Below are 24400 nucleotides of genomic sequence, written 5' to 3'. Positions count from 1 at the left end.
AAGAAAAAGAAAGGTTTCAAAATATGGGAATCGAACTTGCAGACTGAGATGGAAACTAAAGACAAGAGAAAGATATATATATGCCTTGGGAGAGAATTGCGGAGCGGAGGCTGCTTAGATGCCTACATTGTCAGCAACTAAAGGCTATTTCGCCGGAGTGAGTGGCTGAGGCTTAGCTAATCAACGGATGACAAATCCACCCAACCTTGCCGACCCGTCCGCGGAGAGAAAAACGATGGAATGCACGGTGTTCTACTGTCTCCTGTATATCCAATAATCTGGGGGGCATCAAAGAATCGAAGTTCATCTTCCCTTCAGCCTTCCGGGCGTATATGTCACGTGTTGGAGATGATCCCCCGATCCAGAACAGCCTCCCCGAAGGCGGTGGGATGGGGCATAACGCGCAAATACTGACATCGTCACTCGTAGATTTTTAAGATTTCCTGGGAGCGGACGCCGAACGGTTGTTGAAACACCTTGTACTTCTCCCAGTCCAACTCTATAGCGGCTATCATCTCTGAAGCATAATGACGAGTGACGACGAGTTCTTCTTTGACTACGTGAGTTTCGACGCCACTGTCTTATTTCCGGTGATGATCGCTAACACAAATATCTTGCCAACCCCAGCTTGCTACCATCCCAAACCATGTGAAAAAGTACTCGTCCCAGGTTGCGGACTCAGTAAATCAACACGTGGATCAGCTCGCAGTAGCTATCCGAGATGCGCTATGTCGACAATCTTGGTTACCGTCAGCAGTTAAGCCTGTTGGGAAAGCCGCATCAGAACCTCTCTCGCCCCCTCCACCACCATCGTCCCTCGACCGTGTTCAAGCATGGGTGTCGAGAAACCGCGCCTGGACGGCAGCCATCGTCGCATTCGTCGGAACTGGTGCCCTCCTGATCTATGGAAGCAAAAAGCTTAGCATCAAGAAAAGAAAAGCCCGAAGTGCCAGTAATGGTGCTCGCAAGGAGATCGTTGGTGGGTACAGACTTCGAGAAGCTTAGAATGTGAAATATTTTTTAAGTTGGCCAGCGCTGACATATTCAAATAGTTATCGCCGGGTCCCCGAATGAGCCTATGACCAAGTCTGTCGCGAATGATCTCGAGCGCCGTGGCTTTATCATCTTTGTTACCGTCACTTCGTTAGAAGAGGAAAATCTCGTGAAAGCAGAGGGTCGGGAAGATATCCGGTCTTTATGGATTGATCTAGCAGCTGTATAGAGGAAACCTCATGTTGTATAATGTCGTTGGATAACAGGCTAACCAAACATAGGCGCCGTTGACTTCGTCGGGGATCCATCCGTCTCTGCATATTATTCAGTCCTTAATCACTCAACCTCAGTCTCCTGTGGCTGGAATACCACCACATGTTTGCCAGCTAAGCGGTTTGATCATCATACCGTCTTCGAAATTCCCCACGGGACCTGTTTCAACCATTCCAGCAGCGAACTGGGTTGACACTATAAATACTCGTCTTTTATACCCCATACTAACAACACAGCTCCTCCTACCACTTCTTACTTTGAAAAGTAATAGCAGCTCAATAGTCCTGCTTTCACCTTCAATACAGTCCTCACTATCTGCGCCATTTGCAAGCCCGGAAGTCACAGTAACTCGGGGATTATCTGGCTTTGCAACCAGCCTGCGACAAGAGCTCCGACTTCTGCAGCGTGCTAACAACAGCTCTAACAATGGCGTTGAAGTGATCGAGTTAAAACTTGGAAATATCGATTTGGGCCGCCGGTTCCGGAATGGCCACAATCAAAATACAGGAACAGAGGTCCTTACCTGGCAGCCGCGGCAAAGGGCCGCGTACGGTTCATCGTACTTGTCCAGCATCGATAGCAAAGCTGGAAAATTAGCCGGTGCAGTTTATGGTTCTCCGGCCAGAGAACTACATTTTGCGATCTTTGACGCCCTTGCCCCCGTCCCCAAGTCGTGGTTTGGCAGGCGCAGACGAAAGAAGGCCACTGTTTACGTTGGCAAAGGGTCCAGAACTTACTCCATTGTCGGGAATATTGTTCCTGGTGGGTTGGTAGGGTGGATGCTGGGACTGCGTTCGGCGAGCAACGGCTCACCAGTTGACTCGAATTGGGATTCTCATAGCAGTGGGACGAACAGCGAAACGGGCTGGGAGAAACTTGGATAAAAGGAGGCTATTTTGCTCCCATCCAAATCTATTATTATTATCAACTATATACCTCTTATCTAAATATGCAGTTATTCTCTTCCATGATTTAGTTATTTTAAGGATTATTATGTACATGTTTTATAGACGGCGTTTCTACGAGCCATTGCGCGGGTTGGCCGGTAAAAATTTTCATTTTTGATGCCGGTGGTTTCTCAAATTGCTTTATTAACAATTCATTTAATAATCTCCTCTGTTTAATGAAAAGTGCAAGATCTATTCTAAACTTTTTCATATTCCTCAATAAACTTCATTTATATAATGAGGTCTTAAGAAAATACAGAGCCTGATATTATTCAAAACTTTACACTAGTTATGAAGTACAAATCATAAAATATATGATATTTAAAAAAATATATATACAATAAATAATGCTTAATTTTCATTCTTTTATAATAATTATATGATGTTAATAAAAATTTTTGAAATGAGATATTTATTATTTTTAAAGAAAAAAAATTTAATAATTAATATAAATAAAAATTTTAATAATATTAAAATATTTAATATATTAAAGATATAATTATATAAAATATTATGTATATTATTTTTTATAAATAAATATAAAAATATATATTATATAAAATATTTAATATAAATATTATAAATTTATTTCTATTAAAAATTTTTTTATTTATTTAATAAATAATTTTAATAAATAATAATTTACTTTTTTAAAATTATAAATATATAAAATAAAATTATTTAATTATTTAAAAAATTTATTAAATTTAATATATTATATTATAATAAAAATAATAATTTATCTTCTTATATAAATTATTTTTTTATATTTATTTAAATTTATATATTATTTAATATATTTATAAAATTAAAAGTATATAAAATATAATAAATTAAAAATTTATTATAAAAATTTTAAAATTATATAAAAATAATTTTAATTAATTAAAATATAATAAAAAATATATTATTATAAATAAAAATATTTTATAATTTTTATAAAATTATATCAATAATTTAAATAATATTTTAATTTAAAATATGATAAATTAATATTTTTATAATTAAAAAATTAAAAATAAATAATAATTATTAAAAAAATTAACTTAATTAAATATTATTTTTAATATATGAAAAACTATAAATTTAAATATTTTCTAATATAAAAAATTATTAATTAATTAAATAATTAACAGATATAGATTATTAATTATAAATAATAATAATTTTAAATTTATATAATATTATATAAAAAAATTTATTATATCTTTTTATATAATATATTAATCATCTTATTTATTATAATTAATCATTAAATATGAATTATTTTAAACTTTTTTTTAAAAAAAATATATAAATAAAAAATTGAAAATTATATAAAATTTAAAAATTAATTATATTAATAAAAAAATTTCTATAACTTTATTTTAAAAAAAAATAATAAATTTACTATTAATAATATATTTTAAAATATAAATCTAATACTATATAATTTGAATAAAATTTATATAAATTTATATATTTAATTTTATACTTCTATCTCTCTATGAAGTTCTCATAAATTTAAATCATTTTATATTTTTTAAATATCTATAAATATAAAGAGATTAGAATGTCAAAGCAGCAAGATTAAATAATGTATAAGACAGTTATTCAATTTTACAAATCAAGTCTTTAATCAGTTGATTAAAAGATGCTAACTAACTGGCCATACATAGTGCTACTATCTTAGCAAAAGAAAAACAAGAAGCTGAGAGCTGCAGTTGAGAAGAAAAGTACAAGAAAAAGCAAGTTCATATGTTTATAACTCAGAATGAAGCTCTATCAGTTGAGGAAGAAATAACTAGAGATTAAGCAATTGATCAAATTGTACAAGAGAGAGTAGAGATTTGAACCAGTCATCTATAAAGTGAGCTCTGTTGCATTGCAGCAAGTGTAATATAGTTGATCATATTGCTAGAATTTGTCAATAAATCTAAGAAATAAATAGATATGTCTAATATGAAAAATTTCAGTTGATGATTGCTTAATTTCTCAAATTTATCAAGTTTAATTAAAGAAAGATCACAAGAAAATGATCTGCATGAAAAGGTCATGAGATCTTGTCAAAATACTCTTATGACATCATTATTTTTTTTATACTTTATGAGTGATTTCTCTGCACTATCACTATTTTTTTATAATTTATGATATCATAGTAGTGATTTTTTCTCTTCTTTTTTTTTAATATAAGATGATTACAGAGATTTTATCTGCAGAAGATTATGAGAATTATATTGCTAATGACATTTAAAAAATATTTTTATTTCTTCTAATCAGATAAAGCAACACCTTATAGTATTTTATATAAAATAATAATTTGATAAAAACCTTATATAAATAATTATCTGATTTATCATTTAGAGAATCAGTGATTTATTCTTAATGTATTTGAGTTAGTGAAAATGAATATAATTCTCTATACAATAGTTTGTACTTTTAATTCCTAGTTATTTTTTCTTTTTGTAGACATATAATCATCTGCTTTTTTAACTAGTCAAATTTACTTTTTTAATTTTTTATATAATCAACTTTATGTGATAATGTTATAAACTTTATGTTTCAATATTATTTTATTATATATTTTAAAATCCAAATTAAAATTATATATATATTGATAACTATTAGCAGTTAATTTAATATAAAAGTTTTTAAATTGATTATAAATTAATATTTGCCTAATTTAAAATAATAAACATATAATAAAAAAGTAAAAGATTTTATTAAAAGATATTATATAATTTTAATAAAGTTAAGTTTTCATAAGTATTATTCTGTTAATTTTAATGTTTATAAGATCTAAAAGGGTTGAAAGATACTTTTACACAGTTAGAGAATAGAGAATGAGTTAACTACTTAAGTTATATAATAGAATAAAGTTTCCTCCACTAAATTAAACCTTAAGATGTGAGAATTCGTTAGCAAGACAAAGTAATTTATAAAGGACAACAACGTTGGTTGGAGGGTGTGAGAACTAATTGTTGGGACTTGGCGTACTAGCTGGCCTGTTGCCACGGGCGTCCGCCACGCACGTGATTCCGCGTAGAGATCAGCTGCCCTCCCAATACAAGAGATTTCAAATAACCACTTTAACTCCGTAGCCGAAATCTAAACTCTGTGTGTGTGTGTGTGTGTGTGTGTGTGGACACGTGATTAGGGCAGCCGGCAGTATCCACTCGCCCCACTCCTACCAACTCCTACCAACCACGCTACGGCGCTCACTCAGCTCTCCCACCGCGCCTTGCTGGCTCAGCTCAAATCCTTCGAGTCTGCAAGAAAAATTAATTACAACAATCAGACACCGATTTCCCGAACAGGGACGGGCAGAGCATAACTGGAAAATCCAAAGCAAAAACCACACCGCTATTTGTTTATTCTTGTATTCCTCTTACACGCACTCCGGGTCACAAGATCAGACTGCCTTCATCAGCGAAATCAACGGACGCAGGCTTTGCTACGGACTTCATGAATCCGTTTGATTGATTGGCATCCTCCCAAGTAGGCACATCCTTCCCATCGTATAGTATAGTGTAGTGGCCGCCACCCCCAAGATCAACGAAGAATCTCATCTCTGGCTTCATGGTGCAAAATGGTGGACGTGTCATTTGAAAGTCATTCAATGGGATTCTCGCCCCCTCCCGTGGGTATATCAACCTTTCCTGCAGCCGTAGTGGGGCCCGTAGTTTTGTCTGCCATTTCCAAGATGTCAGATGACATCAACTCTCTGTGGCTTAATCTCGATGATCTCTCTGTGAGGTCTTTGTGAGGTGTGGCATGAGCTCCCGAACCAGAGTCTAGGACCCGGGTTATCTCCACCAGTCTGGCCGCTGGAATAGACTTTCTCTCCGCTCTGCAGAATAACTGCTCGACAATGATATGAACCAGGGGCTGAGCCCGTCTCCTCTCTGTCCTTTTCTTTAGCATCACCCTTCAAGGCAGGACATTTTTACAGAAATTTTTGACCAACATTCAGATTGGATGTGGCCGGTCTTCCGGCAGTGGTAGCATGTTTTGATTGCATTGCCGCCTCTTCTTTCGGGCTTGAAGTCTTTATTCTTGTCCTTTTTATCCTTTTTTTGCTGATTCGAGATCTTGAGTTTTCTCATCCTTCTCAATTTGATCCATTATGGGATTCCTACAAAGGAAGCTCCCTCCTTGCTAAAGAAGTCTGTTAAAACACATGAAATCCTCCACTTGATATTCTAGATGAATGTATTCAGGCCTGATGGCAATTAAACACTTGATAAATGCCTGAGTCGGATTCCTTTGATTTCACAATCATTTCAATCTTCTTCTCAAATAGCCAAGTTTTCTGGACTGCAGGCATCCCAGTGAAGCCATTCTGTATACCAGATCATAGAGCATAAGCAAAGAGTACGCCCGATTGGTAGTTCCTTTCGTTCACCAGACATTTGTTGGCTAATACCCCCCTTGGATGGATGGGAGGATCACCGAACGGACGGACGAACGCGATATCCGTCATCAACGTTCCCTCACTAATCTCGCACGATTGGATCAAACACATTCATTTACCAGATGTACGGTCGGACTATCCTTCTTCCGCCCTGATCCACATACTATAAATTCATTCTTGAATTCACACTCACGAATTCTTCCTTCTTTTCCTGCCCCAACGAATTCGTCCTTTGTATATGGGGAGTGCTAGTACATATTCTGTAGCACGCCAATTACAGTATGAATTCGTTCAATAATCGTCCTTGAATAAGGCCTGAGTGCCTAAGAGAGAGAGAGAGAAATACAAGAAGGTCGGACGCGAGCATCCGTGAGAATTGATATATAAAAATATATTACGAACCTCCCTTTGAGCATATGCCAGTGGGCTTCCACTGATACCAGTGCTGATCTTCGAAGACTGGTGCAGCAGCAAGCTATGCGGATGGCTGAGCTGCAGCGCCAGCTGCATGAATTGAATCGTTCAGCATTCAGCACGTCACGCGATGAGCTGGTGAAGGAATGATTCCCCGTCCTTATCTAGTATAAGAGCAATGTCTCTCTATACCTCGCCTGGAAATCAAAAGCAGTTGTCCAAACTCAGTGTTGATGGTCCTGTGATTGATTCCCTGTCAAACCAAGTGTGATATATCCCATAGTCGACTAGATGGGGACGCTCTTGTGAAGTTCCAACTATGGATGGATTCCCACCTTGAGGAGCAGCATACACCTGAAAATGTGTTTCGTCAATTTGACGCGCTCTTCCTAGATCCTACGCATCAAGCCAAACACCATCTTGGCGAACTACCTTCCGGAGTTTGATCGTAAACTTTTTGGAAGCTGGAGGTCAAAACTGGGGCGACGCTGTCAAGATCAATATGCTGAGCAAGAACCTGAGTTTCGAATTGCTCAATCAAAGCGTAGGATGTCGGTCATCAAATGAACAGTGATCTCTCATAGTTCCGTGCAGCTCAGGGTCGCTGAAATGTTTCATTCACTCCATCACACTTGTCACCACGCCTACCCCGAGCTGGAGCCCGAGCCAATGGACTGGAATCCTCCATGTCAGTGCAGGCCGCCCGAGAGTTCCGAACATCCCCGGGAGGGATATGGTCGACCGAATTGCGTGAGGTGTCTGCATACGATGTTGCCACCCGGGCATTTCGCCCACAGCCAGCGCTCGCAACCATGAGTCATATAAACCAAGCACATAGTCACCGAACAATTCTCTGAATTGGATTTAGGAAGGGGGGGTTCTGGTTTTGGGGGTTGGGGTGGAATGATGTAACAGACTAATGCCTGAAATTAGTAATTCCTTTCACGAACATTCACTCACTAATCTAGCATAATCGGATCAAACACAGATCAAACTTGGATCAAACATTCATTTATCAGTTGAATGATCAGACCATCCTTCTGCTGCCTTTGGTCCACACTCTACAATTCACTTGCAAATTCACTTTCTTGAATTCTCCCCTCTCTTCCTTCTTTCCGTAACGAATTCGTCCTTTGTATATAGGAAGTGCTAGGGCTGTATTTAGTAGCAACACTTATAACAGAAATTTAAAATATTGTAAAATGAGATTTAACCTACAAAGTGAATTGCTGATTATATATAGTTGTAAAGTTAAATATTTCTTTTTCATTTAAATTATTACTTATTTATATTATCATTATATTGATAGTTTTATTAAAAGATTTATTTTTATTTAATATAATAAAGCTGTTAGTTTCAAATTATTTTAAAAGAAATATTTTCTTATATTAAATAATTTATAAAGTTAATTAATAAAAAAAATTTTTAATCATATTTATTCAACTTCTGAAATTAATAAAAATTTTTATTATTATAAATATTTAAAAAATATTTAAATATATTTATATAATATAATAATAGTTATAATATTTATTAATAAAAAATATAATTTTTAAATATATATTAATAAATTAAAAAAATAAATAAAATAATTATATAACTTTATTAATATATATAATATATATATATATATATATATATATATTAAAAAATTAAAATTATAAAATATTAATATAAATAGTAAAATTTTTTATAATAAATTATTTATTATTTTAAAATATTTAAAATATTTTATAAAAATTAATATTTAAGTTAAAAATATAATTTATTTAAATAAAAATAAAAAATATTTATTATTATAATATAATTAAAATTAAAATATAATTATTATATATTTTATTTAAAAATTTAAGTATATTTTAATAAAATATTATTAAAATAAAGATAAAAAATTAAACTTTTAAAATAAATTATATTAAAATAAAAAAAGTTTTAATAAACATTGTAAATTATATCAAAGTAATTATTAAAGTTTAATTATTAAAAAAATTAAAATTAATAAATTTTTTATTATATTTTTATATTATATTTTTTAAATTTTTTATTTAATATCACTTATTATTTATTTAATTTATTTTTAATTAAAATTATATATGATAAATTAAATATAACAATAATAATTAAATTTTATTAAAAAGTGAAACTTTTTAAATATTTGTTTTATAGCACAAATTGTTTAAATCTTAAAAATTCAAAACCGGTTTTTTATTTATTGGAATAATTTTATTTAAATCTAATCAGATTATTTAAAAGTCAACTAGTTAAATATTAAATGGCGAATATCACGTTCGTTCCTTCGATGGGATTCTCCATCCGGAAAGTAAGGCTAGCTACGGCACGGAGCATATACAGGCTAACTAGATCACGGGCGGCTGGCCAACCGGTCAAGACCGACCAGTAATATTTTAAAAACCGTTTAGTCTTTGATCACATTTATAGGTTTCATCACAAGACATCGACTGCGGGTATGCTTGAACATACAAGAATACTTTATACTTTAACCCTAGGATAACTTGATTTGACGTTGTTGAGTGTAGATATTTCAGCTAAAATATAGTTAGTTGAGCTTCGGCAATTTCGACGATCCATTTGGTGGTGGTGGTGGTGGTGGTGGTGGTGATGATACGCTGAGTAAGGAGACGCTCCTTTGCACCTAACCAAATCAGGCAACATTATTTCCTATCATAGTTTAGTACATGAAAAGATTTGCAGCTTGTGGCGTCGCCCTGTCCATTGGGGTTGGTTGCCACAACCAGTATAAACCGCCACTAAGAATGATCAGGACCAGGAACCAAGACAAATAATCCATCCACCCACGAAGTAGACATTCCTTTTACTTCGCCTCATCAAGACGGGTTTCGGCCGCTCCCATCTCGGGAGCATCCACATTATTCCCCTCATGCACGGCAGCCCAAGCCTCAGTGTCCGCTTTCGACCACTTTGTCCGGTTTGAGCTCAAGAACCGCATCCTCAGATAACTTAGCACCCATACAAAACCATAGAGGAGAACCATGATGCCTGCGACTCCGAAGATGTATCCTGTCACACGGCCGCTGCCTCCGCCAGTGGAATCTGGGTTGAGGAATGGATATACGAAAAAGCCCTGTGACGCACGGGTGAGGTATGCGACCCCTAAGTAGAGGACGAGGAGGAGGATTAGGAAGGCGAGATGGAGCAGGGGCGGTGGAGGCGCAGTTGAGCAGATGATTTCGAAGAGGGAGAAGCAGGGCGTTAGGATGTGTTGGGTCACCTGTGATGGGGGCATATTTCGTTAAGATTTTATGCGAGGTTTACCGTGCCGAACTGGAATGAAAGAAAGAAAGAAAAGGAGAGGAAAATCAAAGGGGGGAAAAGAAGATGTACGAACGTTTGCCCACGCCTGGAATGTTAGAGGGAACCAACGTCCCTCGTACAGAAAAGCCCAAAATACCACCATGACAAGGAACGGGTAAACGACGACGGTGGTATAAAACAAGCTATGCAATGCGCGCAGCCATCGTGGCCATTTGTCGAAGAGCACCGACCGCCCCTTCCATCCATACAGGTATGCATGAACAGCCCCGACTAAGAAGTACACCGCGACACCCACAAAGGACATATTGGTGAAGTAGCTGAAGGACCGCACATTGAGGCGGTTGAGGCCATGGGTGCCTTGCCAGCCGTAGACGACGAGGATGGTTACAAAACAATAGACGTAGATTAGAGCGCGGCAAACGGCCAGGACAATCGGGGAGAATAACCAGGACGTCTCGAAGTGGTGGAATTTGTCATGGGCCGGATCTACGCCCATAAGAGAGCTCATGGAACGCATGCTGGACGGGTGTTCTATCTATAATTCTATGGGTGGGTTTGTTCGCGGGGTATGGACTGATAGACGGTAGAGAAGGGAGACTTGCCGAACTCGAGAAGCCTACGGCTTTTATAGACATGCCTTATATAGGTAGACATGAGGAAACTGGATTCATGGTAAGGTCGAGAAAGTCTATTAAACGACGGGTTTATATGAGCGCTGTGATGTTCACAAGAGCGTCGGTGTATACAACCTTAAGGAGTGAATCCATGGATATCTAGTCCCTAACTTGCGGTAGTGGGGGTGGTTCTATACCCGCGCAAAACAGTCCCCCCAAAAATTCTCCGGAGAACAGAATGCGGGGAAATGTTTCATTTCTAATAAGGTTGAAAGGGCGGAATACCGGAGAGCTATTTTCAAAGATAGCACCCGGAAGCCGGAAAAAAGTGAACACGACAGACACACCGTTAATGTGGTTATCCCAGAACCAGAAACCTTATAGCGCCCAGTACCGACGAACTATGCTGTTAACCATTCCAACCATTCATTATATGAAGGGCAAGAATGGATTCAAGATCACATACAACACATTTGATCCTTCAATCAAGCAGCTTTGCCGGAGCTGAGACAGAGAAGAAGTTTTGATAGATTTATATCATCATGCCCAGGCACCGCTCTCTCTGCCCAAGAAACATCACTGGCAAATTCATAACCAGCACTCTTTCGCCACTTCAGCGAACTCCCTAAATGTCATCGGAGCTTTCCCAGTCACCCTTTCTACAACATCATTCACCTCTTCCAGCTCCCTACTCCGAATGGGTATCTCGAGGCCCGCCAGCATCTTCGCATAATTCTCTGATACACCTGTGGCCCTCATCAGCCAGGTTACATAGTCGGCTTCGGATAAGTTGACATGAGTGATCTTCCTGCCGAGAACAGAGGACAGAATATCTGCTATGTCCCCATACGACAGCAGCTCAGGTCCCAAAATGAGATGATCCGTGTTGTGCGGGCGTTTATCTGTCAAGGCATGGAAAGCCACACGGGCAATGTCCTCTGTGGATACGAACGGGATCTTTCCCTCGCCCGTTGATGAATATATTTTGTCTTCCCCTTTGATGAAGGGGAGGAATTGGGCTTCGGATACATTCTCTACGTCGAATGCAGGTCAGTAAAATCAAAAACTTTCCAATCACCGTAGATTATCTCATGGGGTGGGAGGCAAAAGAGAACATACGCATAAACCAGGTTGGCCGCAAAACTGTCCACTCAATCTCCTCCCCCAACCCAGCCAAATATTCATGCACTTTTCCCATCAGCGGCCCACCCTTCTCGAACGTGCTGGCACTCAGCAGCACAAACCTCCTCACCCCCTTCTCCCTCGCAAAGTCAATAAGTCTTTTCGCCAACGGGAATAAATCTACGACGGACGGTGAGACAATGTACACCGCGGAAATAGGGCCCAACGAAAAAGCTGATGGTGTCGAGGCCATTTCAAACGGCTGTCCCCAGGTAGATTCATCGTGCCAGTCAAATATTGCCTGTTTGTGGGGGGAGAGTGGGGAAGTGGTTCGTGATGCGACGATGAAGGGGATCTCCGGGGCTTTGGTTGAGAGAATCGAGGCGAGCCGGCTGGAGGTTTTGCCCCGTCCGCCAAGGATGAGGATGGTCATTTTCCCCACCCTCAATTGTATGGTAACTATGTATGAACTGTGAAACCTTGGGGGATCAGGATATCATGAGATAGAGAGGGGTTAATGGGGGGAAGTAATCGAGCGCTTTGGTGGTCTATATATACCCCAGCTTGTCATCGTTAATGCCAATCCCAACCCGTTTTAGTTTCCTCTTTTAGGGCGCTCAGAGGATGTGGCATTGTGGAAAAGAAAGGTTATCCGATAGTTATAACTAGTTAGAGAGTTACAGAGGCTTATTGACTTTTAGAGCGGTCGCTTTTAAGCAAACCTAGGGGTCCATTTTTGATAGCTAGATAGGCCCTATTAGACCACTCACCCAGGACAAGTTATTGATAAATTCATCATGCCGAACACCCTTTTTCTCTCTAATAATTCTCCCAAGGTTACTAGTAGTTTAGAAAGGTAACCAAAAAAAAAAAAAAAAAAAAAAAAAAAAAAGATCATGTTTCCCTTCCCCGAGTATTGGTAATCTCATAAGTCCGCAGCATAAATCCGAAGATGAAAACACACTCAACGGTTAAGATGGTGGATTTCAAAATCCATGGAGTTAAAGCGGTGGAACAATCCCTCCGGAACCCCTGGCAAACAGCGACGTCAGCGGACATATTTTTGACTGTAGCTGTTTTAAGAGGGCAAAAGAAGGCCAAATTCGGGACAGAGCGAGGATGATTGAGCTGGGAAACAGGAGAACCATTTGCAATAGCCCCATTTTCGATATACTCCTAGTCGAAGGGCGGGAGGAGCCTATAATCTATAAGTATTCAATGGATACTCACCAGAGGGGATGCGTTTTTCCCTCGCAAAGGCCACAGAGCTGCTTGAGTCTTCGCATCAGAAACTCTTGAGGCCATTTCGACATCCATCCGTACAAATGGCGCACTATCAAACCATGGACTATCTCCTTGACAGGACCAATATCCACGATGTCGTCACAAAGCTGGTGAGTGAAGTAACCCACGAGCAAACAAGAAAGAGGAGAAGGGAAAGGAAAGATCATTTCAGACACACCGACCACATATTAGAAGTAAAAAAGAGACCAGAAAATAACACACCAAAACAACGACAACAGAGTTTCTATCTAGATACCTATCAATGGGACAAGCTTATTGACGAAGTATTCATCCCCAACGACCTCATCATCGACTATACGCCATCACTTGCCAACGAGGCCATCGTGACGACAGCGACCCGGACGGTGGGACAGTGGAAAGGGCTTATGGACGGGATGGACACGGCACAGCATATTCCGAGGTGCGTATGATACAAAAATTACCAGATGAGGGAGAGAGCCCGGAGAATAATGGAGTGGTGGTGGCGGTGGTTGTGGTGGTGGCGGTTTCGAGCAGAAGGAGACTTTTTTTTTCTCGGTTCGGCCAACTGGATAACATAATAATAATAATAATATGGGCTGACTGCCAACTGCCGACTGCCCACACAGTGCTCTGCTCATCAGCCTGCCCCAACCGGGGCCCGAGACGGACGTGCCTCAAACGGCTTCTGTCACCTGCAACGTGACTGTGACTCTGGTTAGGAAGGACGCGGAGGGAGGCCCGCAGCTTTCGAACGGGGTGAGGGCCTTGATCGCTTCCCATGACTATCTATCATCCCTCCTGTCCTTTATTCGCGCCGTGACGGTTTTTCCCCTTTACTTGTATTTGTATTTCTCATTTTTATTTTTATATTTCCCCCTGTTTGGTGATGGGACCCTGCGCGACATTGACGCTGACATGAAGCCTCCCGGTCGCCGTTATCAGGGCCGCTATGACATCGACTTAAAACGGGTGTCGGAAGGAGGGAGCTCTGGAAATCCATGGCGGATCACAAGGCTGAAGGCGAAGATCTCGTGGTTTTCGGGGAATAAGAAATTGCTGGGGCTTGAAGATTAGGTAAAGAAGGGTGTGTGTGTGTGTGTGTGTGTGTGTGTGTATGTGTGTGCGGATTGGACAGTGAACCTATTAATAGTGAAGAGAAAAATAGAGCCGCGAAAAGAGAGAGGATGTTCTCTCTTCCTCTCTGTTCCCCCATCCACAACTCCCTTGAAAATAATACAGACCCTGTGGGAGAGCGGCGTTTGGCTTAGGGTAGTTTACATGAAGGCAGGCAGGCAATATTTCCCTTGTTCGTGAAGTAGGTAGCTAACTCGTGGGCACAGCCCCGACTCTTTTAAATAAAAAGACAGATGATGCCTGCGAGAGCCGTTCTCTCTCAGGCAAACAGTTTATTCTAATTTAATTTACGTTTTTACCCCGCCCTCGTCTGTTGTTGCTGTTTGTTGTTCTTGTTATTTGTACGTATAACTATCCCAAGTATAACGCGTATCGACAATTGAGCGCGCTTCGAAAGTAAACACAATAGCACCGAGCGAGGGATGAGAGAGGCGGCTGCAGACGTGACTCAACTTTGTACTGCACGGTTCCCTGGGCATATGCATGCATCCAGAACTGGGTTCCCAGGAACAGACCAGTTCTCTCAGGATTGTGCCGTTGAGTGCAGCTTGTACAGTAGATGATGATTTCAAGACTTGAAGATCCCCCTGCCGTCTTCTCAGACAACCAATTATATTCAATAGCAAGATAATCTGTAATTCGTCTCATTTAACTATTAACCTGGTTTGCGTCAACGATCCTGCCTAGCGGGCCCTTGCATGATCATAAAACCAACTTGCGGAATGTGCCTGGAGAGATCAAGGATTCGACATCATCTGGGCTCAGCTGCGATGCGCACTGCGGAAATATCAATATCTTCATGAAATCTCGGACACTGCACAATAGTTATATATATACTCTGGCATCCCGAATTATTCCCGTGTCCAGCAGCTGGGGTTCAATATGGCGGACCGCTCTTGGCCGCTCTTGGACCGCAAAAAACTAGAGCACGGTTGGTGGGGCAGTTTGGTGGCGCAGACGAAAGAAGATGCTCACCCTCGGCCGGCGTGAGATTTCAGAAACATGGATCTCTTCTTCTTGCCGTTTGGCGCAGGGCTCTGCCGTCCCTCAGGGCAGTCTGGTGATTACAGTTGGAAGAAGTTGTTTCCACAGTCCAAGTCTTGATCAGATCAGTGAACCAAGGTATGTCTGATTTAATCCTTGGATTTTATAGAACCACGGAACGGAAACAGGAACAGGAACGCTTCTTCTTCTTCTTAAGTTTTTGTGTTTAATATTTCGGGCAAGTAGAAAAACATCCCGCCTCTTTCTGTCGCGTTTAACTTATCACAGCACACACGCCCAGTCCTAATCCCCGGAGCGGAATCGAGTAAGCAGATCTTTAATTGGATAACAAGTAAAGTCGACCTGTTTCTTCGTCCGGAGCCAGGGCACCGTGGTATATAAATAGGACACAACCCACTCTCGTGAGTTGTAAATCAGGAACAAAATAATGGAAGGCCAGGAAAATGTTGCCAACAAATCACTAAGCAAAGCAAGCCAAAAACTGCCGTAGAGTAGGCAATGGACAGCTAGTCAATATATGACATCAATCATAAAAATCAACAACCCTCTAGGTCTCTGTTAGGTTTGGGCTTGTTTAATTAAATCCCTATCAATCAAGACTCGGCGTTGGGTGGTTTGCCCCCTTCAGCGTTCGCCTTCTTCATCAAAATCTCACGTCTCCCGCTTTTTCCTTCTCCCCGGCTTCATCCAACTTCCTCCAACGTCAGTCACATTTTTACGTCTCCGACTGTCACTTCGATCTCTCCCCCAGACCACTGCTCGTTGTGCTGCCAATCTCCGGCTTGTTAACTTGAGATTTACTTGCCTTTGTCCATCCTTTCTTAAATTTTCGGGTCTTGAGTCGCCGTTCTGCTCTCTCTCTCTCTCTCTCGCTCTCTCTCTCGCTCTCTCTCTCGCTCTCGCTCTCTCTCTCTCTCTCACACACACTTTCGATCCCTTCATAAACGCCAACCAACAGCTCAACAAACAGCCCAACTTACACAATATTTCGCCCCGCGCATCGGAGACACCATAGCTTTTCTGTATATATACGCTCAGTTTGGCCACCACTTTTGTTTTCTGGATGACGGTGTCATCCTAAATGACCCCAATGTGGTTGAACCGAAGCCCGTCTGCATGATCTAAATAAAGAAGCCGAATTTGCCCTTCCCCCTTGTATTACAGTAACCCAGCGCTTATATTCCCACTATCACAAAAAGTTTCAGTCCTTCAATCTCTCGCCCAGAAGGGGGGGGGCGGGGGGAACACCTTTCATTCTCTACGGTTACCCGGATTCAATTCTTCGTGACATACGTTCGTTAACCCACCATGACCAGCAATGGCGTAGCCGACTCCAACCCGACAACATCCCCGCGCATTTCCTATTTCGACGGAGAAATCCCTCCTATCCTGTCACCCCTCGATGCATTTGCCTTACAAGGACGACTGTTAGCCAAACAGCTCGATGATTCGAATAAAGGAGACAAGCGAATGAGTCGCTTACCACCCGCAAGCGTTGCCAGTTCCCTATCCCAGCCAAGACCTGGCTATTTCAGGATACCCTCCGCTGGTGAGTCGACTAACACGGTGCCTGTCAGTCCTGGGGCATGGAGACATGGTCCCAATGGAGAAGTGGAAGAGGCTTCCTTCAGGCCAAAGTCTCAGCATCCCCTGCTAGGGAGGATATCAGCGCAGGCTCCTGCTTCCAATCCAGCAGATAGTGATGGCAACCACAAACCCTCAGAAGACGCTCCAGTTGTTCCAGCAATGCCGCTCAGTGTGTTTGGGGTGCCTCGAGCAGAATCGCCGGATGAGGCATCGTTGTTTCATTTAGATGCAGAAGATGAATCACGGAATCAAAGAAAACCCTCAAATACAGCTGTTGGTGTTTCAGCAGCAACCCATGGGGAGCCAAACGGCAGCCCCCAATTGAAACGGAATGCCTCGAACACCCTCGCACCTCCCACTTCCTCCTCTTTGCAGAATTCAGGAAGCCCTAGGTTGCCTCAACACGAGAGTTCCGATGACGATTATTTCACGAGTTCAACCATGGGATCAACCTTCTCCTCGAAGCCCAGGAAACTCTCCTCAAGCAGTGCCATGTCAACGCCTCATTCGCCAATGTCTCATTTTACTCGACCCGGTCCCCGATCACCTTCTCCAGGTTCAGAAAATTCCACCACGCCCAATCCACTGCCACGTCCATCCTTCAACTTCTCACGCCCCTTGAGCAGATCCAGTACGAGTATTTCTATACCTTCCCCTTCCCTCCATTCGTCTGAGCAGCGCGAAGAATCTCAACCGCGGGCCATGAACAGGGACAACCGGCCTTCTCCAATTACGTTGCCGAAATCTCCCGATTCAACGGAAGACGAATCTCTAAGCTCTTCTAATCCAACGACTTACATCTACGCCAAATATTCGCTCCCCCGGGGGAGATCCGTGTCACGGAATAGCCTCGGGCTCAGTGGGCTTCAAACTCCACATATCGAGTGGAATGAGCCGCTTTTCGAAAGTTCTTCACCTCCAAGTACTTCTGGGAAGGAAACCTTCGAGCAAGCACCCTTGTCGCCTCTCGCGACCTACACACATCCTCCTTCCTCACCATCCCCGCTAAAACCTGAAACGCCCTTGAAAACAGCGACACCACCAGAACCCGAACTCCCATCTAAACCCTTGCGTGCGCCTAAAAATAGGTCCCCGCCACGTAAGAGCTCGGGCAAACTTGTCAAGCGAACTGACTGGACTCCTCCGAAGCGACATAAATCCTTTGACCACGTAGCTCGAGAGACTGTGCCCCCGGCCCCGTCCAACTCACATAGCAAGCTTCCTACCAGCACACCCAAATCTGACGAGCAGGGTGAAGCTAAATCCACATCCACAGAGTCCAACACCACACTCCGACCTGATACAAGCCGTGATGGAGTTCCTCCGCCAACAACCGCTCTCTCCGCTGAAGACCATGTCGTAAAGGGTATCCAGTGCCACGAAAACGGCTCCCTGAACGAATCCACCTACCACCTCCGCATCGCAGCGATGCAAAACCACCCAACAGGAATGCTCTTATATGCCCTTGCCTGCCGCCACGGCTGGGGTATGCGTCCCAACCCGCGAGAAGGCGTACAGTGGCTCCGCAAAGCCGTCGACTGCGCTGCGCTGGAACGCTCGAACTCAGGGGCTGAGCCTTGCGGGAGAAATATTGAGGAGAAGACTCGCCGGGCGCAGTTCGCGCTTAGCATTTATGAGCTTGGTGTTAGCCATTTGAATGGGTGGGGGATTGAGCAGGATAAGCCGCTTGCGTTGCGGTGTTTTGAGATTGCGGGACGGTGGGGTGATGTGGATGCGCTTGCTGAGGCGGGGTTTTGTTATGTTGAGGGGGTGGGGTGTAAGAAGGATTTGAAGAAGGCGGCGAAGTATTATCGGATGGCGGAGAGTAAGGGGATGAGCATGGTCGGGAATAGTTGGTATGTTTTCTATTTTGGATATATGTATCTCTATATATCCAGGTTTTGTTTAGAGCCGTCACTCACTAATTCTCTCCCCGCTGTCAAACAGGATATACAAACCCAAGTACATGTCGGACGATGACAGCCTGCCACCTGCACCAAGCCTCTACTCTGCGACGGGCCAGGAGAAAAAGTCCCACAACAAATCGCGCACCCGGAGCATTTTCGGGCATAAGACATCCAGTGCTGCACGTAGCGTGCATAATGACTCTTGAATTTGAAGATACCCTCTAATATCTGATCAGATATACATGTAATATTTCCACCGCTTACTTTGTTTCTTTTTTGTCATTCTCTAATTTTTTTTTCTTTTTTTTTTTTTTTTTTGGTCGATATTGCTTTCCACGAACTCCCTCCCTTTTAATATTTTATATCCCCCTGAAGTATTTACTTTGCGGTTGGTCACTTTATACATTCTCATATTTGCATGTTTCTCTGTCTATTTCACTCTTTATTCTTCTTGGTTTACTCATTTTACACAAGGCTTTCTTCGTCGCATATATTTAATCATCTATCATTACATTCCCCCTTCCATGCTGCATATATCTACCTTTTTTGTATATCCGCAGCAACTTTGCTTTCCATCTTTTTCATGTGCCAGCTGCGCGGGCTTGTTTTATCTTAATGTTTTTTTTCTTTCCCTCCTTTTATTCTATCCTTCTCATCTTCTTCCCCCCCTCCCCCCCGCTCTTTACATAATAACCTTTGGCTTTTTTTTAAAAAAATAACGTGCTATACTCCCCACGAGGAGTGAAGGAGCTGGATGTTGGGAAACTACATTACATATCCTTTCTTCTCCCTTATATTTTTTTATGTTTCCATATACTTCTATTTTGCATACCCGCAGGACACCGGAAGGAACAGGCTCATAGGACAGGGGCATCATCGAATCTTTTATAAATATTCATAATGATTGATAATTTTCTCCCCTACAATCCAAATCCCTTTGCTATTATCGGATACAGATACCATCTTGCTAAATCTTCAATTTTGGCTGAGATTATTTAATTATAACAAGCCTTTTGACAGCGTGCATTACGGAGCACAACATCCATGGATTGCTAGTCAGATAACGTTTTCTGACAAGGTTGATAGACACCGTTCTTATCTGGAACAGCCAACCAAAAACCTGCCAGCTTCATCCCGGGTATCTGGTATGTATCTGTTCCGTTCCAGGTTCTTCTTCCCAGGGGAAAACAGGGCGAGTTTCCAGGGGACACGACCCGGGCCGCCGGATACGGGGAGCCAAAGGGATCTCTCGCGGTATTTTTTTTTCGGTTGACTACCTAAACGATAATTTGCGGGCTAGTAACTGGCTTCCCGAGCCAGAACCTGGAAACGATAATGGATGTATTTCACTGATTGAATTTTGGCGCAGCCTTTCCATTTTTCCTGGTACCTGCAGGGCATGTGGTTGTTGTCGGCTTTAAGGGTCGGCTTGCCGATGGGGAGGGAAAGTTGTGGATGCGGAATATTCTAGAAAGAATAGATGCCAAAGTTTGAACTGAACCGCAAAAGAACCATCCACTTTTCTTTTTTTGTTGCCATAAGTTTCCGACATCAGCTGCATCAACTAACTTAGCATCCATCGCTCATGGCAATTAAAACAGGCCTCTGCGGGGAGCTCGACGGACTGTTGGACTGTTCGAACCCCGATTACTTCGACTCCGGCGGGAGAACTCTCCCAACAATTCTACCTGGGGGATTTATTTTTATGATCGGGCATATCTTTTAATGATCCTGCACAATATACAAGACATAAAACTTGCCTTTACTACAGTACCGAGTCATGGTTCGGACAAAGCACAGGTTCCCAAAACTTTAAAAGTTGCCGACAGTCCGAACTCGGGGTCATCTTTTGCAAGTCGGCATGTGATTTAGACAAATTAGACTTACCTGAACCCCGCTAACCCTGTGAACAACATCAAGGTTTTTTTTTTTTTTTGTTTTTTTTTTTAAATAAAAAAAAGAAAAAAACAAAAAAAATCCTTCAAGGCCTTTTAAACTTCTTTCAACTTCTTTTGGTTGGAGTGAGGTTGAGGAAGCGGGGACGCTTGCGGGAAAAATTCATGGTTTGGGTACAGTTTTCCCCGCTGGAAGGGAAATGGTTATTTGGGTCGTCGGCGCGTCCGCTTGGGTTTCTCAGCGCCCCCAAGGCCAGTCAGGCAGCTCCAAATTCCAAGCCGGGTTAGCTAGTCAACTCCAGTCATGAGTTTGGTGGGCTTTGACCAGAACGCGGTGGAGACTTGGAATGCTTTTGTTTTTATTTATTTATTTATTTTTTTTTTTGGTGGGTTATTTGATGAAAGTCTCCACCGCGTGTTCTTGGATTCGGTGGAGAGAGACTTCATTCTTGTTCTTTTTGTCTTTTTCTTTTTATAATTTATAATTTATTTTTTTACGTTTTTCGATGAGGACAAGCATGAAGATGAATGATGTAACCTTTCTCAGCGCCCATGCCTAGGTTTAAAGCTGAGCTGCCCCATATCCTTACGTCATATGCCCGTTCAATGATATGAAATTGACTAGTTAGTTAGTTAGTTGGAGCTCGTATTAATAATAACCTTCTTCTCTGCCGCCGCGAGTCCGATCAAACTGCGAGGCGCAAGTGACCTTGGTGGGCACAGAGACACACGAGCAGGAGCACAAGCTACGCTGGTGAACCCGTTTCCCGTCCATTGGCAAAAGGCAAAGGGTTTCACAGGCATGATAACTATTCGCTTGTTAAACGTTGCATGCTGCGCGCTGCGAAATTGCAGAGAAAAGATCTCGTCCGTTTTCCATCCGAGGGGATAGCTATGCATTTGGAATCACCACACATACATTTACTGTGCATGCGTACTTTCGGTGAAAACAAGCCTGGGAGGTTTAGGGATTTGACGCGATCGCGCGCACGGTTTCGGACGATGTGAAGGGGGAAGGATTGGTGTCATGTTCCGTTGCAAAGGTTATTTTGAAGTTTTGCCATGATCAACTGGGGAAAATAGGGATGGGCATCGTCAACCCTGGGATGCCTGCTATACCTAGTTTTGTATGGTTGCCACTTCACCAGAACTTGCGAAAAGTCGTTAAGAAGTTGAGATCTTTAAATTCTGCATTCTGCATTCTCTGCCCTGTTCTTTCTCTCCTGGTTCTTGCCGCTATTCTTGCTGCCGTGCTTTCTCGACATGATCATCATCATGAACTTTGGAAACAAAGCGGCAAAGCCATTAGCTGTATTTATCCGAGGTTTTTGGCTGCCCATTTCTACATATCCGATTCTCGATATCGTCGAGTGCAATTACTGTTAGATGGATTCGATCTGGAGCTAGTGAGACAGGGACGAGATTATATATAGAACTGACCCCTGAGTGAGGTAATGTAAATTGTAAGGATGCTCACGCAGATCATCATCTAACGTTTGTTCTTGAGTTCGGGTAAGCTGAAACTGAGGCTGCCAAACTCTCCTTTTCGGAAGATGCATGTGGTGATGATGATTATATGGGGATCCACGGAATGCACTGTACCAAGCTGCAGTGCCCAGATATGGATGCAGGAAGAACCTTGGGAAATTGGGAATACAGATATCTGATCTCGATAGTCCGGGGTTGTTTTCGGGGGCTCACTCAAAAATCCCAGTGTTCCACATGGTACGAATTATCGGGACAACCCAGTCACGTGACTTGATTTCCACCCTATATAGTCGTTCTCGATGAATCAACACTCTTGTCACTAATTAATGCATATTTATTGTTCTTCTGTGAGATTGTGAGATTGTGCACAGGGCTGTCCCTATTCGAAAATCACCACCCCACTCGCAGGCCTGGAATGGAATCACTGGCAGATATTTCTCTTCTTCTTCTCTTCCTTTCTTTTTTTTCTTCTTTGCTGTTCTGCATTCGTTCGATGTCACTTCGTCGCCAGCTTTTGCCCTGGCGTTGTGCCACGAAAACGCCACCACGACTGCAACCCACCACAGCTGCAACGGCATGTCATATGATTTGCAGACCTCTACGTAGATTGAAGAAGCATTGTTGGAGAGAGTTAGAAAAGAGTTTTTGCGCGCACAAATAGAAAAGGGTTATTTCTGCTCCATCGTAGATCTTGGCCGTATTATTTATGTACTTCATTTCGGGAAGGCCGAAGGGCTTATTTTGGCTTTGGCAATGGTTGCGCCCAACCACAGAGCCCCGGGCCCTTGCCCTATCTTGAAATCGCCAACCACGAAATGGTTGGATGTCCAATCCCTCTTCCGTTATTTGCAGCTGATGGGTGCATTTCCTTGATCCGGGAATTGAGTGCCATATGCGGACAGCTGCCCCGAGGCAGGGGGATGCTGAGTCTTCAATGATTTTTTTTTTTCTTTTGCCTCGAATACGAGACCTCCAGAATACCTTATCAGGAAAAGGGGGGGGGGGGAGGGGAAGGACATTTTCTAGATGTCCCGTGCCTTGCCACTGATATGTTTTGAATAATTATCGATAGAGGATGGTGAGAATGCAATGCCGGAGTTCATATGCTGCCAAATGGGCTTTGGGGGATGTCACATCAGCGGCTGGTTTTGAAACTTCGGGAAGGACTTTATACAACAAAACCAACGGTCATGGATATTAGTTCGACGTGCAGGAACTCCTACATGAAAGTTGGTTCGGCCGTGGGGTGCAGCAGCAAGCATCCATGGAACCTTTGCTTTGGAACCCGAAGGTTAGCCCCACACTCCGATTGCCACGGGGGGGAAAGAAGCCAGAAAAGATGAGAAAGGTATCGCCTCTCATTAGCCAGGCTGGCCGTGCCTAAACGAGTGACAACTGACTAGCAGGCGCTCCTCACCACACAACCTCCGCCTTAAGTATATTGGAAGAGAGCCGAGTTCCAGGGTTTAACAGGGGCGAACCGACGCCTTTCTTGCTGCAGTACGGAGCACATTCCCCATATTCCCATTTCCTACGCAGAAACCACAAGCTATGGGCGCTCTGGAAGGCGTGAGATATTTTGCCACCTAGTAGTAATTACAACTACTCCCGCCGTGTTGCCCTTAACTTGATAACAATTTCTTGTGGTGGAAGGGCAAACCTCTTCTCCCGCTCTCATCCGCGTTCTCACTGCGTACTCCTCACCTTCACCCTCATCTTCAATATGCTCGCTCTTTCGAACTCTTGTACTTCTCATGGGAATCCCCGCCAGGTGCCCAGGAAACTAAATTGCTTTAACTCCGCCTTTGGATCCCAGCTCTGGAACTGCTGCCACTAGCGTGTCTTGTCCTTGTCCCTCCCTGCAGTTTCGCTGCAATCTAACCCGCCTCACCGCGGTGCATACTTGTCAATCAGAGCTGGAAGAGAGTGGGAAAGAAAAAAAAATCCCCAAGACAGCATGTGATGGTCTCTTTATGTCCCTCCCCATAGCTCTGTCTAGAATATACCACTAAAATTGCCACTTTTGGCTGTTGTGCGCCCTCAACAAGTACCGAGATCTGATTGATCG

General features: G+C 42.1%; 7 protein-coding genes across 7 annotated transcripts; 3 read left to right on the top strand and 4 right to left on the bottom strand.

The window, feature by feature from the left end:
• Positions 1-527: 527 nt before the first annotated feature.
• On the top strand, positions 528-2150 carry PAAG_05660 (hypothetical protein; the record flags this gene model as incomplete). The annotated part of the gene is made up of 4 exons (XM_002792329.2): positions 528-560; positions 628-979; positions 1053-1216; positions 1275-2150. 4 exons carry the CDS (start codon positions 528-530, stop codon positions 2148-2150), a joined length of 1425 nt encoding a protein of 474 aa, XP_002792375.1.
• Positions 2151-5804: 3654 nt separating this feature from the next.
• On the bottom strand, positions 5805-6298 carry PAAG_12079 (hypothetical protein; the record flags this gene model as incomplete). The annotated part of the gene is made up of 2 exons (XM_015847616.1): positions 5805-5986; positions 6160-6298. The coding sequence occupies 2 exons, from the start codon at positions 6296-6298 to the stop codon at positions 5805-5807; spliced, it is 321 nt and encodes a 106-aa protein (XP_015702766.1).
• A 1125-nt stretch (positions 6299-7423) lies between these two features.
• PAAG_12078 (hypothetical protein) lies at positions 7424-7834 on the bottom strand (the record flags this gene model as incomplete). Its single annotated transcript, XM_015847615.1, has 2 exons — positions 7424-7537; positions 7643-7834. 2 exons carry the CDS (start codon positions 7832-7834, stop codon positions 7424-7426), a joined length of 306 nt encoding a protein of 101 aa, XP_015702765.1.
• Positions 7835-9853: 2019 nt separating this feature from the next.
• Positions 9854-10831, bottom strand: PAAG_05657 (hypothetical protein; the record flags this gene model as incomplete). Its single annotated transcript, XM_002792326.2, has 2 exons — positions 9854-10270; positions 10388-10831. The coding sequence occupies 2 exons, from the start codon at positions 10829-10831 to the stop codon at positions 9854-9856; spliced, it is 861 nt and encodes a 286-aa protein (XP_002792372.1).
• Positions 10832-11516: 685 nt separating this feature from the next.
• On the bottom strand, positions 11517-12483 carry PAAG_05656 (hypothetical protein; the record flags this gene model as incomplete). The annotated part of the gene is made up of 2 exons (XM_002792325.2): positions 11517-11962; positions 12048-12483. The coding sequence occupies 2 exons, from the start codon at positions 12481-12483 to the stop codon at positions 11517-11519; spliced, it is 882 nt and encodes a 293-aa protein (XP_002792371.1).
• A 910-nt stretch (positions 12484-13393) lies between these two features.
• Positions 13394-14390, top strand: PAAG_05655 (hypothetical protein; the record flags this gene model as incomplete). Its single annotated transcript, XM_002792324.1, has 3 exons — positions 13394-13444; positions 13574-13755; positions 13943-14390. The coding sequence occupies 3 exons, from the start codon at positions 13394-13396 to the stop codon at positions 14388-14390; spliced, it is 681 nt and encodes a 226-aa protein (XP_002792370.1).
• A 2373-nt stretch (positions 14391-16763) lies between these two features.
• Positions 16764-19155, top strand: PAAG_05653 (hypothetical protein; the record flags this gene model as incomplete). Its single annotated transcript, XM_002792322.1, has 2 exons — positions 16764-18898; positions 18990-19155. 2 exons carry the CDS (start codon positions 16764-16766, stop codon positions 19153-19155), a joined length of 2301 nt encoding a protein of 766 aa, XP_002792368.1.
• Positions 19156-24400: the final 5245 nt, after the last annotated feature.

The sequence above is a fragment of the Paracoccidioides lutzii genome (genome assembly GCF_000150705.2).
Source record: "Paracoccidioides lutzii Pb01 unplaced genomic scaffold supercont2.15, whole genome shotgun sequence".
In the NCBI taxonomy this organism is placed as follows: domain Eukaryota; kingdom Fungi; phylum Ascomycota; class Eurotiomycetes; order Onygenales; family Ajellomycetaceae; genus Paracoccidioides; species Paracoccidioides lutzii.
Note: the sequence above shows the minus strand (reverse complement) of the source record. Positions and strands in the feature narration are given on the sequence as shown.